At 43.0% G+C, this 13742-nt stretch overlaps 3 protein-coding genes across 3 annotated transcripts; 1 reads left to right on the forward strand and 2 right to left on the reverse strand.

Moving 5' to 3' along the window:
* Positions 1-51: 51 nt before the first annotated feature.
* On the reverse strand, positions 52-3045 carry polr3d (polymerase (RNA) III (DNA directed) polypeptide D). The gene is made up of 9 exons (XM_083672746.1): positions 2904-3045; positions 2465-2642; positions 2333-2376; positions 2062-2216; positions 1776-1900; positions 1503-1674; positions 1136-1383; positions 884-1036; positions 52-732 (listed from the first exon to the last, which is right to left on the reverse strand). Exons 2-9 carry the CDS (start codon positions 2627-2629, stop codon positions 613-615), a joined length of 1182 nt encoding a protein of 393 aa, XP_083528872.1. The 5' UTR covers positions 2630-2642; positions 2904-3045; the 3' UTR covers positions 52-612.
* A 1634-nt stretch (positions 3046-4679) lies between these two features.
* On the forward strand, positions 4680-11039 carry phyhip (phytanoyl-CoA 2-hydroxylase interacting protein). Its single transcript, XM_083673098.1, has 5 exons — positions 4680-4896; positions 7788-7964; positions 9600-9774; positions 9911-10028; positions 10139-11039. The coding sequence occupies exons 2-5, from the start codon at positions 7800-7802 to the stop codon at positions 10683-10685; spliced, it is 1005 nt and encodes a 334-aa protein (XP_083529224.1). The 5' UTR covers positions 4680-4896; positions 7788-7799; the 3' UTR covers positions 10686-11039.
* A 1105-nt stretch (positions 11040-12144) lies between these two features.
* Positions 12145-13595, reverse strand: ppp1r3c2b (protein phosphatase 1 regulatory subunit 3C2, duplicate b). The gene is made up of 3 exons (XM_083672959.1): positions 13552-13595; positions 13279-13358; positions 12145-13188 (listed from the first exon to the last, which is right to left on the reverse strand). The coding sequence occupies exons 2-3, from the start codon at positions 13290-13292 to the stop codon at positions 12309-12311; spliced, it is 894 nt and encodes a 297-aa protein (XP_083529085.1). The 5' UTR covers positions 13293-13358; positions 13552-13595; the 3' UTR covers positions 12145-12308.
* Positions 13596-13742: the final 147 nt, after the last annotated feature.

Consider the following 13742-nt stretch of genomic DNA (forward strand, 5'->3'; position numbering starts at 1 on the left):
CAAAGTGACCAAAATCTAAAATGAATTAAGCATAAGGATACAATGAGTTTGATCTCTTTATTTACATTGCATCCAAGCAAAATGTTACACTGTATTCCATCATTGTGAGAGGTATGTAGATAACAGAGTACCATTCTGGGGTAATAGTATCGCCAGCCAAGCTGACCAAGAAGACCTAAGAATGACATCAGTTTATAATACACTGGAAGTGAAACAGCACATTAATGTAATCACTTTCAAGAGAAAATATCTTCCCTTCATTAGTCATTTAGCACAAATCATTCTTTAATAAAGGACACCACAATTATCGAGCAAGTGAATATCCTCACCACTTTATGCAGAGAGGAAAATAAATAAAATGTCTTTGTAAAAAAAAAAAAAAAAAAAAAAGCTCTTATCTCACATATCAGTGGAGGAACACCATGTTGAGACATTATAACATCCACCCTAAATAAACTATCCAACCACATGGACACCTGAGGATGCCATTTCTGTTTGCAGCACGCCGGCACTCAAGCTTTAGACCTCATGCAGCATAACCATATGGTCTATGCCTCTTCCTGTGTGAGGTCCCCCACTGCAGTAGGCTTTCGCACCCAGACTCATGGGCCATCATACCCTGTTCCCAAGCAGGGCCTCAAAGTCTGGCGAACAAACCAATTTGTGTTTGATATGTCCAAGTACAGACATGTCACCAGTCCGGCCCTCTCCTGTCCCAATTGACACCAGCTCCTGCGAGCATTAGAGAGCTTGTTAGACAGACAAGGCAACAGACAAATGTAATTCTACAATGTAAAATGTGTACAAATATATACTATTTACATGTTTGTGTGTGTTTGCAGATGTGTATTTCAGAGGGTTGAATCACAATTTGTCATCTTACCTGGAGGAAAGAGCATGACGTCCCCAGTGCTACATCAAGCGTGACATGTCCCAGTATGAGCTGCACTCTACCCGACTTTCGCACCAACATCCGTCCCACGAGCCCCTCCTGCAGGTCCCTTAGATGGCAACTATTCTCCTCCACCTGCTCTTCCTATTCCACAGAGACATCAAAGACACAAAAATACAGTGTTATTCACTACACACTAACCTTGCTCTCCTAACTGCATGTTTAAGACACTTAAATACCTACCTGAGATTCCGTTTTCAATAGCATAGACTGTCCATCCTCTGACTGCATCTCAGTCTTCGCTGGCCTGGCATCTAGGGTCGGTGGCTGCCCTGGTAGAGAATCAGGGAGCTGCACAAAGAACAGCTCCTCTCCTTTGCTCAGGCTCCAGCTCTGCAGAAGCTCAGGCAACACCTCAGGTTCAGGGAGCGGAGGGGGTCTGAAAGTGGGCTCCATCTTCACCTCTGGGGCATCAACTGGCTCCTGCTTCACTGATGAGGGTGGGGGAAAACATATGTATATTTAGCCAGAAATTGAGATTTATCAATTTAATGCAAAGCTATGTATGGCTGAGGCAACCCTTAGAAAAGATCTTGGGGTTTCTGAATACCTTTGACCTCAGTTGTGGCCTCAATGGTCTCACTTTCCTCCTCAGTCTTCTCCATCTTGTGGGCTTGCTCAAGATCACTAAATTCCTCCCTGAATCCCCATCCTGACACAGCAAGGGGTAGCTGGACAGGGCAGCTCCTCTCCTCGCTCTTTAGGTGAGGGTCATCCAGGAACTGCGAACAATGAATTGCAAAGTAAGCGAACGTAAGTGGCCACTGAACAAAAAACGGTTTACAGGGAGACAGCCTTCACTTGGTTCATCATGGGGACTCACATTGTCTCGTTCCAGCTTGCGTAGTATTTCTTTGGTCTCTTCTTCTGTTTCCCTCTTCTCCTTTTTGATGTTGATGATGGGTGAAGGACCCATACTTGGAGCATCTCTCTCTCCTTCATAGCCACCTGTACAGTGCACAAGAGTAAACAGTAGTTTAAAAGCTGTTCATGATGGAATGTGAAATAATATTCTACATAATGACATACTGCACATCACTAACAACAGTCAAATGACACTTATTGCCAAATGCCAGTACACAGCTATGGCATGACAGCTGAATTCTTACTCCTTTTTTTGAGCATCATCTCTGCGGGCCCCTGCTCAAAGATAGAATGTGACTGGATGATCTCTGGACGGCCTCTGCCCCTGCCTCTGTCCCTCTGTCGACCACCCCGTTCATTCTCCCTCCTCTCCCTCCTTTGTGTCCCTTCAACCTTCTGCCTATGAAAGGAGACTCACTTTTACAAATTTACTCATCAGCAGGTATGAAAGCAAAATGTCATAGATTCTGAAATTGCATTATATTCGGAATCAACAACATCAACAATTGAACTTACTCTTCTTTAGCTTTTCGGCCAATAATATTAGGAGTGAAGGTTTTCTGAAAGACAAGACAATGGAGAAGATGTAAACAAATGCAATAGTTGGTGAGCCATTGAAAAGGTCCAATGCCACATCAAGAGCCATACCTTCTTCACCCCTCCCAGGGTGAGGTCTCTGGAGCGCATGGAGGGGAGGCGGCCGGGGGAGAGGCTAGCTGGTAGTCGGCGCCCCATCAGCACCCCTCTGCCACTTCCTCCGGGCGTTGGAGTGCGAGGTGGACCGCTGAAGTCGCTCGAGCCTGGCTCCGCCATATTGACCAGGACTCTGTAGTGACATCGTTTAAGTTAGCTAGCGACAACAAGACTTGATTCACTAAGTCAATACACAAAATTATAAATTCATGTACATGTCGGTGGTATCCATGAACTGGCTATACCAGCCAAGCCAGGTTATGTGTACTAGAAGAGGTACTAGCCACTGTCAACAACACACATGGCCAATTCCTGCGCATGTTGGTTGCTAGCTAGATAGCGAGCATGCTAAATTATTATGCGTTTTCTGAACTATTGTTGCCTTTAAAATTACCTTGATCTTTCTTTAGATGTTCACAAAAACAACAGAACTGCTGAAAACCGCGTTGTACTTTTCATTTCACAATATTAAAGGGTTATGACACAGCTCAGCGTTGTCTGATGTAAAGCGCCATGACAGCTCGCTAGCTTCTACGTGACGTTGATCCTTGTGTTTTAATGCATCAAACGTGCGCAGCATTTTCTCGTGCTGCGCAATACTAGCTATCTGAATGCAAGGCGTAGATCAACTGTATTTACAGTTATAAAATAAGATGTTAATATTATTTTGCCATTTTTTTGTCCATAGTATTTAGTAGTGGAATATAACTTGCAAGCCATGAACATAATGTGTTCATTAGGCTGTGTTATTAAGTTATTATATTATTCAGCATTGGAATATACACACACACACACACTAATGAACATAAAATGGTGTCTGTAGGCCAGAGTGTAAAACAAGAAGAACACTGATGATCCAAATAATTCTAAAGCCTAATATTTGCAGAACCATACATTTAGCAACATAGCATGCATCTAAATGTAGGCAAGTGTAGTGTCCCTGCTTCCACCTCCATTATGCCCTTGTGGCTGTCACTGCATGTGTAATGATGGATGATTGCATTTTAATTACACTTTGATGGAATCAGTGAGCTGTAGCTGCACTGCTACATGGGACCTCTGGTACTAGGGGATAATTCACAGCTCTGGGAAATCACAGACAGTGTACCTTTAACTGAAGACAATGCTTCAGGAGGCTCATATCTTTGCCCTCAGAGAATTACAGATTTTATGAATGTACTGAGTATCATGAATCACCTCACCCAAGGCTTTATACACCACTTTTTCTCCACATGCCCTTTTTGTCCCTGTTGTAGTCATGGGATCACTCAATGTCCACACTGTTTCAGTAACAGATGAACAAATAATTAGTATAAGAGTCTTATTGTATGTCATCTTGTTATTTTCATTTGTGATGATAATTGTCAAGAATTCAGAACCATTCTTGACAGAAACCAGCATATTTCTATCATGAAATGTTTATCAATTATCTATTTACTGTTAAGTCATAACAGCCCCTTCTTCCCCCACAGATGGACAGGGGTGGATCGCCTGTGGTGAAAGGCCATATGGCATAATAGCATATGGTATATTCTCTGGTACTAGACCACACAGAGGACAGATAGATTCTCACACAGCACCCTTTCCTGTGAGTATGGCAATGGGAGTATTTACATCCGCTGGTACTTCATGTGAGATATTTAATTGTTTCAGATGATTTCTCTAGGATAATGATCCAGACTACATAATCGTCACTCGTCAGCTCAGCAAAAAAAAAGAGATCTGCAGAGTGGGGCAGCATGTCTTTTGTCAGCTAATGCTGTCTAATGGAGAGGCATGTTGGTTTGTGATGTGTAACCATTATGTGACCATTTGTCAGCATTTGGTGCTGATGTGGGTGAGTGGCTTATCATGATTGCTCATGCACTTCAGTTGCAAATCTCTTGTTTGTGTTCTCAGCAGTTGCTCCAGTTTTGGCGATGCAGCTGTACAATTAAACATCATCCTCAGAACCCAGAACAAGCTTGGAGGTAGGGGAGAGAGAGAGAGAGAGAGAGAGAGAGAGAGAGAGAGAGAGAGAGAGAGAGAGAGAGAGAGAGAGAGAGAGAGAGAGAGAGAGAGAGAGAGAATAAGAAAATGAGTGAGGAGGGGGAGGGGGAGGGGGAGGAGGGAGGAGGGAGTGAGAGATATAGTGAGAGGAGGAGAGAGAGGAGGAGAGAGGGGGAGATGAGGAAGAGAGAGAGAGAGGGAAAGAGAGGGAGTGAGAAAGGAGGGAGAGTGTTTGTTTCACCTCCTAATCGGGTTTCCAGGGGGATCTATCAGCGACTGCAGAAGAGAAGGCAAGTGAAAAGACAGGGGAACGGCATCATACATTTGTAGTAGGACTTATATACTCTGGTTACGGACATATCACACTTTTTGCATAGACACTGAGACACCACACAGAGGTAAGGTTATATTTTCTTCTGAATTCCCCTTTAGTCAGTCAAACTGCAATGAGCAGAATTAGGTGGTTAGGTTTGTTTACATGCTGAAAATGATATGCTTTGTATGCTTTGTCTTTGCTCATTGCCAGTGAGTCTTCAGTTTGACACTATGTGGATCCATTGATCCATTTTGTGTACTTGGTGTTAGAATGCTTGCTTAAGTTTCTCATCAGTTAGGCATAATGGTTGCTCCTTTCATGCAACAAAATGTGCTGCCATTTAATAAGTGTGTTATCATAATGTCAAGTCAGTGATGTAGTCAATTAAATGTGTCTGGTGTGTGTCTCGGTTATGGTGCAGACTATTGCATTTTATGAAACAGAGGTATGCTCTCTGACTCATGGGTGTGATTCAGTCTACGAATGGAAATCTGAACCATGACAGAGTCATTATTAACCAGTGTGAAAGTCATTACCAGGGTGAATATATATTCACAGACTGGCACAGTAGCTATGGATATGTGGAGCATTAATTATGGAAAGATATTTTGTCAATGTATATATTGACATATCTATAGACTTCTATGCTTCCACCATATGATATAATCCAAAGCAGAAAACATGCCTTACATGCATCACTATGGCTATGCACCCACAAACTTGCTCAACTGATAACCTATGTGCGACCCTCCATTCCATAGCACACATCCTCCTAGGACTCTTATCTAGCTTTATCTGCACCTGATACCATTACTCTACTTGAAAAATGTCTTTGAGGCATGGAACCTTCTGCGTGTGTGCAGCAGCATTCATCACGACACAGTCACATAGAGATAAGCCCAGTGGTAATGTATGTATCAGCATTGTTTATCACTGAAGAATCAGAGTGAGTAATACGCCTGTCACAAAGTTCCAACTGTGAGCATATTTTAGCTCACATCAAGCAAACAGTGAGCCAGATTGTGAAACAATTAAATATATTAGATACAAGGCAAGAATACCTGTATGAATCATCTTATTTAAATGCTTTACCCAATGTGATCTATAGCTCAACAGTCATTTCAAAAGATTCAATTACCTGATTTGGGGCAATTAGTTATAGAGTGGTGTGGATTCTCTCACACAATTTAGCATACTGATATATATAATTGAGAGCATAGGGAGGACTACTTAAATTATGAGAGAATCTTGCGTTTGAACTGTGTTCAGACATATTCAGTCAGAAAGTGGATCAAGCACGACTAGAAAAGAGAAGGCTTTGATGGATGTCCTATGAGAATCCCCTCTTGCCCTAAATGATGTCTGTGAAAGGACACCAAAGAGAGAAAGAGGAGCAGCAGCTGGGGTAATACAGAATGCGTGCGGTGCCACAGCGACCTCCCCACAGCCCCAGTGTGAAGGAGCTAGCACATACGTTTCACAGCTCACAGGCTTTAATGAGCTGCTGTAGCGTGTCCATCATGAGGCGGGCCAGAGCACCTCTCCAGGCCACATACGCAGATGCACTACAGCACCAGGCATGTTCACCCATGTGTAACACAGCATTATACAACCCACAACCAAGCATCTCTTACAAAGGTACTGCTTGTTCTTATTGTTTTTGCCTAGCAGCATACCATACTACTGTTTAGCATATGCTTTGTGTGTCTTTTTCGCCTACAATAGTGGAAATGTGCCATATGTGTTGTGTTGCGGCTGTTGGCATTCTGGGATTGGAGAAAAATGGGTCATGGAACCTTGATGGAAGCAACGGAAGGATGAGAGAGAGAGAGATTTAAAAGAGATCAAATGCGATGTTTGAGAGGAAGATTTTAATAAGAACTGCTAAAAGGGTAAAAATAGTAAAAGAGACGGTGGAGTGGAGTAGACGTTGAGGTGACGTTCACCCTGCCTCTGTCTGTCACACTGTCTATTTGACTCACAGCCAAGACCAAACAAGAAGATAATTGTTTTTCCCCTGGAGGGCACATCAACGGCATCATCAATTCAGGAGAGGGAAGGTGACAGCTAATCAAACACAATAGGCTGACCAACAGATTACCCACACTCCAGTTTTCAAGGCTTTGTGCACCAGCCTGGATCTTATAGCTCTCATGGGCAAATTAATAAATAAATGTGACCATATATCACCTTATGGTGCCACCTATCTGTTTACTATTTCTTCCAACACTTCAAATACCATGAAACTGGCTGGAGATTTCCCATGAGCTGCCCTCATCTTGCTTGCTCAGCTGTTTCATAATCTCGGCGCACCTTTGGAAAAAAATGTAATCAAAGCAGACTTTGGCTTGAGACAAGTAAATTCAATTTGACTGAGGAGTTCTGTGAGGCTCTTTAACCGTAACACCCCTTCCTAAGATTTGCAGATGAAGAACACTAGATGAGTTGTGAAGCTGTAGATTGAGTGTACATGGGAGGCAGTGCTGCCTGGTTGCCAGGAGACTGCTGTAGGTGGATTATGAAATAATGGGGACCTGTACAGGCCAGTCAGTTGGCTGAAAGCGGAATACAGGGTTGTTTGTTATGGGGAGGGAAATGTCAGTGGAGGGCAAAAGAGAGAGGGGGGATGAGGGAAGGAGCGAGAAGGGCAGCGCATAAGAACAGAAGAAGAGATATGGCCACAGGCAGACCGGTCCCCTGACCAAAGGTTAATTGAATTTGGTCTGAGAGATGTACCGTTTCGTAGCTGGTTCTTTCATTGTTGTCTCATCTCAGTGTTTTAGAACAGTCTCAACTCCTACCCCTGTAAACATTGCTGCATGTGCCGAGGGTTATGCTAGAGGCTACGATCTAGGGTTTATAAGTAGTTTATTGACTTGTGTATATTCTTTATAGAGGTAAGCTCAATGTAAAGTGTTACCATACAGTCTCAATCTATCAGATGGCCCTCTTCTTTCTTGTGGTTTATGGCAGCTGCTGACAGACATGGAGTCACTATCCACCCCCCATAATATCCAGATCTGTGAGGTGACCTGCGACTCCTTCCGGATCATGTGGGATATGACCCCTGAGGACACCGCCAAGGCGACGCACTACTTCATTGACCTGAGCCGGAAGGAGGGCGGGGATTCGAACCGCTTCAAACATAGGGTCTGACAGACTGCAGTCACTGCTCTTTACCCTCATATAACCCCCCCCCCCCCCCCCTCTCTATCTTAACTCACTTTCCATCAGTCTTTCCTTCTGATCTTCACTCTGCCTCCCGCTGTTTTGATCCATGTTCATTTTCCTCAACTACATGTATGTGACCTGGAATGGCATGATACAGAGTGTCTTGTTAGTGCTTGCTATATACTTTACTTACAGATACAGAGCAGGGCAGACAGATACATGCCTAGTGACACTGTAAGTATATCTGACACTGCACTGCAGCAGTCACAACTGAGAGAGCAGTGGTAGGGCCCTTTCAGTCACTTCTTATATAGGAAAAATGGTGTGCCGCAAACAGCTCTGGGCAAGTGACTCACTGGCACATTGTTCCTCTTGAATGGCCAAAAACTGACAAAGGCAAAACATTTCAGGTCTGTGCTTTTAACCATGAACTGCAATATTCAGTCCAAACCAGCAACAGAACCAATTAATTCTAATAATCGGTACTTATCTTTTAAAAATGTTAACATGACAATTATGATTTTGACATATTGCAAACCTGCGTGACTGTGAGACATGCACAACGTACATACACAGTAAACCACAACCCTTTAGCAGTTACACTTCAGCAGTTCAGCTGTCATACAGTTGAAAGGACTTGGGGCTATTTGAGGTTATATCTCTCATAAAACAGATGAACTGTAAAACTGTGACAGAGGAAGAAATGGAATGATTGAAATGAAAGATGTCATGCCCAGTCATCCATGTTAACTCCTAAAACGATGGTGTTAAGCCAGTGGCACTTGTAAGCTCTGGTTACATCTATTCACATATCACTTATATGCTTAGATACAGTACTTTGGTATTTGTTCTGTTCAATGTAATCTCCATCTCATAAATCCTTTCCTATTTAACAATTTGAGTCAGCAGCCAAGCCAATGTATGAATTTTACATAACTGTAGTAAATGGTGTCCTGAAATATGATTCTTCCCTGACTACAATTTCATTGTATTATTGCCTCAACCTTTCTCAAAGCTGGTATGAGTAATGTGGCGCAGAACTGAAATGCAGGGCTGCACTGTACTTGATTGGAAGCTTATTTCTATCTCTCGGGAATCAAAGCGATAAACAAAGTTGCATCAGCGTGGTTGCTATGGATATGAGCCCCTCTGAGCTAGTTGCAATTAGCTGTGCTTCTTATAGGCCTGGGCCGAAACAAAGCCACTAATTTGGTTTGATATCGCTCTGTAGCTAGACCAGTTTGTACCAGAACATGTTGCTGAAATGTGGAATACATAAGAATATGATTACATAATAAACATTTATGCAACATAGAGATTTATGATTTACGTATCTACCAATTCTGTATTACTGATAAACATGGTAGTAACTCAAGAAATGAGGCTATGACTGAACAACTTCATCATTTCAATTAATATTCCGAGATTCATTTCATTCTAGGAGAGAGAACAGTACAACCTGTTGTAACATTACATTTACAAACATCTATGTGAGGTGATCATTTGCTATTCACATATGTGTTATACATTTTCATTATAATCTTTTAGTAATTCATCTGATGAATCACTTTAATGGAAGTGTATCTGTAAACTGAACTTAATCTCATTTATTAGGATGTGCCTACCAAGCTGGTTGCCAAGGCTGTGCCCCTACCTATGGCAGTGAGGGGCCACTGGTTCCTGAGCCCCCGGACAGAGTACTGTGTTGCTGTCCAGACTGCAGTGAGACAGGCAGATGGGGATTACCTGGTGTCTGAATGGAGCCAAGTGGTGGAGTTCTGCACAGGGGGTATGTCATTCCTTTTCCTGGGAGGTGATTTATACATCACAACACCCATTTCAATTCACCGTAGCAATGTGGGCTAAATTGCCTATAGAATTTGACCCAGGAACACCCTAACTAACAGTTTTTATGGACTTTGCAGATTATGCCATGGACCACCTCCAGCAGCTTCTTGACAAAGCGCAGGGTTCTGCTGGGAGATTACTGAAGTTCTCTGTGTTCTATCGCAACCAGCACCCTGACTACTTCAATCATGTCAGGTCAGTGCCACACAATTCAGTGTACAAGTATACAACACAACTGTTAATTCATACCAATTTGCCAGAGATAATAAGAGTCAATCCCTCCTGTTCCCTTTCTTTATTGTCAGAACTGAGTGTGGGGGACTAATGCGCCCGGCCTTGAAAGACAACAGCGGAAGCCATGGCTCTCCTATCAATAGCAAACTACATGGAGTCTTCCTGAGCTGCAACACAGAGTTTGACACAGGTCTCCCTCCAAATGACTCCCCCTACGGCCCCTTGCGTTTCCAAATCCCGGCTGGGTATCTGCTGAATCCGAACACCCACCTCTACTTTGCAGACTTCTACTGTATGTACACAGCCTATCACTATGTTGTGTTAGTGCTGGCCCCTGCTGGCTCAGAGGGGGATAGCTTCTGTCGTGGCCGTCTCCCCCTTCTGGACTTGGCCTCCAACCCCTTCCTGACGTACACCCCCCCACAGAGGCAGGGGGAAGAGCACCTGTTCTGCCATGCCAGTGATGTCATCCTGGAGGTGTTGTTCACAGAGCCCCTGCATCTGGAGCAGGGCAATGTGGTGGAGATCAGTGGACACCACCAGCTCATGAGTCTGACCACTGCCAATGCCAAGAAGGACCCCAGCTGCAAGGTCTGCAACATCAGTGTGGGTCGCTGAAGGAGCTGACTGGACTGACACAAAACACTTGAGGATGTCTATGGGCATTCTCTGCAGATTGATCAGAGGTATGGGCTGAGTGATTGAACCTATCTTGTGTAAAGTACAGTAACACACAACTGTCTGGGATAGCCCATCTCTGGGGATATGTGCATGCTGCTTCCCCATCCCCCTCCCTCTCTAGAATTCCAAAACTCCATTATCATCACACAGGCAAATGTGTCTTTAAATGGACAAGAAGGAATGCACTATACTGGATGGGGTTACAGTGTAATGGAGCGGTCCATATGAGGTCCTTATTTGCTGGAGAAAGCCATGCTGTACACATTGTAACAGTGTATTTGTCAAATGACATTCTGCCATATATATATATATATATATATATATATATATATATATATATATATATATATATATATATATATATATCTTAGATCATTAAGATATATATATTAGATATATATATATATATATCTTAGATCATTCCAAGATGTATTGTCCTTGAAAACACACATCGGGTAATTGAATTAAATATGTAACTATATTGCAAATCACTTGTGAAAGTGTTTATTCATGTTATTCTTTTCTATGAGGCCAGGTCATTTGGTAAGAAAGAGAACGCCCAATGTGACATGTTTCCTGTGAAATAATGTTCAACATTTCCACAGTGACACAATAGCTGTGAATTCATTGTGAGACTCATTCTCAGTGGCCAGGACTTCCAGGTCACGACCTGCCTTTTGTCTTTTAGCCAATGAGTGCATGTCTCAGGCTGTTGAGATAATTGGGAAAATCATTGAAAAATAATGCAACAAAGCAAATGCCATCCAGCTTCTGATACCAGGGTTTAATGCTGTAGGCACCAGTGAATACAAATCTGATATAAGATTAGCCTCACTCTCCCTCTGGGGGCTCTCATCTTCCCACTTCAGTATTCCAAGACATGCTACAGCAGGATATCAATAATTTCTTAGGGGTAAGGGATCTTCTCTCTACAGCACTCACTGGGACAATTAAATTTATGGTCAGACCAACTTTGCCAGTAACTCAGCACAAACTGTCTTGGTCAGACAGGAGGTGAACTGCACATGGAAGAGAAGTTTGTTCTGTTGTGTCAAAATGACTGACTGCTCTCACATTCAATACCTGTATGATGACCTGTAGCAATTTCATGGTTGTCATATGTCGCTAACCATAGTTGTGTAACACAGGATTTAAAAAACACAACTGACAGAAACCTATGAGAACAGTTATTCTAGGCTGCTACACCTTCCTTCAACCATATTGGGGATACAGCACATGTACTGAACACTGATGTTTTCAGTGAACAATAAGCACATAAAAGAAAACTGAATAACCACAGAGCCAACCATTTCTAAAATACATTTATTACATGAAATTTCCACCCAGAAAGTAATTTACATTGAGAGCAAGCTTTGAGGAATATTCGGATGCCAGTAACTGGAGAACAGGAATAATTCAAGTTTGAGTGGATAAGAGGTAATTGGTGCAATACTCTTTTTCACATAGTAGCAGATTATAGCTCACCTAAGGTGAACTTGGAGAAGAATAAGGGTCAACATAAAAAGGATAAGGTGTTGTACAGTCATTGTGGTGTGCAGGTTATGCCCTTTCCCATAGACTCCTGTTTTGAAGGATTGTTGGAAGGGGGCGGCCTGAAATTGTCACTGGCTTGTCACAGACAAAGATGCTGTAGTTCTGTCCATTGTTGTTGTCCCAGAATGGTGTGGTGTACCCGTCAGGTAAATAGGACACACAAAATTCTATCCTCTCCTCCACATTCAGAGACTTGGGGAGGGTGATGTCAAATTGAAAGATATCTGTTTCCGGTCCACTGTAGCGCTGTTGTAAGAAAGTGCAGGGCACGTCACAATACCTGCGCCAGGAGTCAAAGGTGATGCGGATGTGCACAGCCTTCTGGAAGCTGACGTTCTTCACACGGACGGTACCGTGGAGGGACAGTGTCGTGACAATGCAGTTCTCCAGGAGAACCTTACCCTCCTGTAGCCTGGCACGAAAGCTCTGGAAATCTGCAGACGGCTGTGGGAAGCCCAGACGCAGCCTGCTCCCTTGGCCGGATGTGATGACAGTGCAGCTATAACCACCCTCTGTCGTGCCACCCAGCTCTTGGAGCGGTGACAGTGGCTCTCTCATGGGAAGACAGTCCTCCATCTCAGAGAAGACGCGCACTGCTGTTAGGGACAATCCTTTAGAGTCAGCAAAAACCACACACTTACTCTTGGCGTTGACCCCATCCGTAACCACCTCAGTTAGAGACACACTCATCTTTGGGGTCAGTGGTGTAAAGCTAAGCCTGCTCTGGGAGAGCTGCTCTGACAGTGGGGTTCTGATGCAGGGACGCAGGGGCTTCAGAGTGGACAAAGAGAGCAGATGGCAGCTCTGGCTCAAGCACAGCCTAATGGCCATGTCCACAGGCTCCACAGACTGGGCCATGGACTGGCCACCAAATGTCGGGAACATCCTATGAAGAGATGAATAGGAAGGTCAAGATACAAAGAGCAACCCCAGATCGCTAATAAATCATCCATATGACGATAGTATTTATTCTTACATTGTACAGGTCATCTTCAATTGTTGGGGGATATCTTCTCTATTAAGACAATGCCAAAAGGTATAGACTTGGATGGAAACCTAGAAAAGAGAAAAAGTAATAACAGCATTGGATTTAAGTGACACTTGGGCAACAATCTTTTTTTTATCCGCAATAACATAATAAATCTAGTTTTAGCAGTTACTTGATGTTTACATTTAACTCGATGTTTACATTTAACATTTAACTATGCTATCTTATAAAACAACTGAAAGTGGATCATGATAACCATACCTTTATGTGCTGAGTTAAAGCTTTACATTTTTACCAAACAAAAGCTAAATAATTGCAAGTCATCCAGAGTCCAATGTAACTTACAATTTATGTAAAAAAAAAAAAAGTTAAAACATCCTGTCGTCGTTGATAGCAGCTCTCTCTCTCTCCGCAGTTGTCATCATTGGCATCATGACCTGGCACTAGTTATA

The sequence above is a fragment of the Argentina silus genome (genome assembly GCF_951799395.1).
Source record: "Argentina silus genome assembly, chromosome: 7".
Lineage (NCBI taxonomy): Eukaryota > Metazoa > Chordata > Actinopteri > Argentiniformes > Argentinidae > Argentina > Argentina silus.

Bases quoted from the DNA above. Each gene is read 5' to 3' on its own strand.
- polr3d (XM_083672746.1), bottom strand. From the start codon at position 2,629: ATGGCGGAGCCAGGCTCGAGCGACTTCAGCGGTCCACCTCGCACTCCA. The intron at 2,377-2,464 runs GTATGGCTCTTG...CTTGTCTTTCAG, and splicing joins CCCTGGGAGGGGTGAAGAAG to AAAACCTTCACTCCTAATAT. The intron at 1,675-1,775 runs GTGAGTCCCCAT...CATTGTTCGCAG, and splicing joins GCAAGCTGGAACGAGACAAT to TTCCTGGATGACCCTCACCT.
- phyhip (XM_083673098.1), top strand. From the start codon at position 7,800: ATGGAGTCACTATCCACCCCCCATAATATCCAGATCTGTGAGGTGACC. The intron at 7,965-9,599 runs GTCTGACAGACT...CTCATTTATTAG, and splicing joins CGAACCGCTTCAAACATAGG to GATGTGCCTACCAAGCTGGT. The intron at 9,775-9,910 runs GTATGTCATTCC...TGGACTTTGCAG, and splicing joins GGTGGAGTTCTGCACAGGGG to ATTATGCCATGGACCACCTC.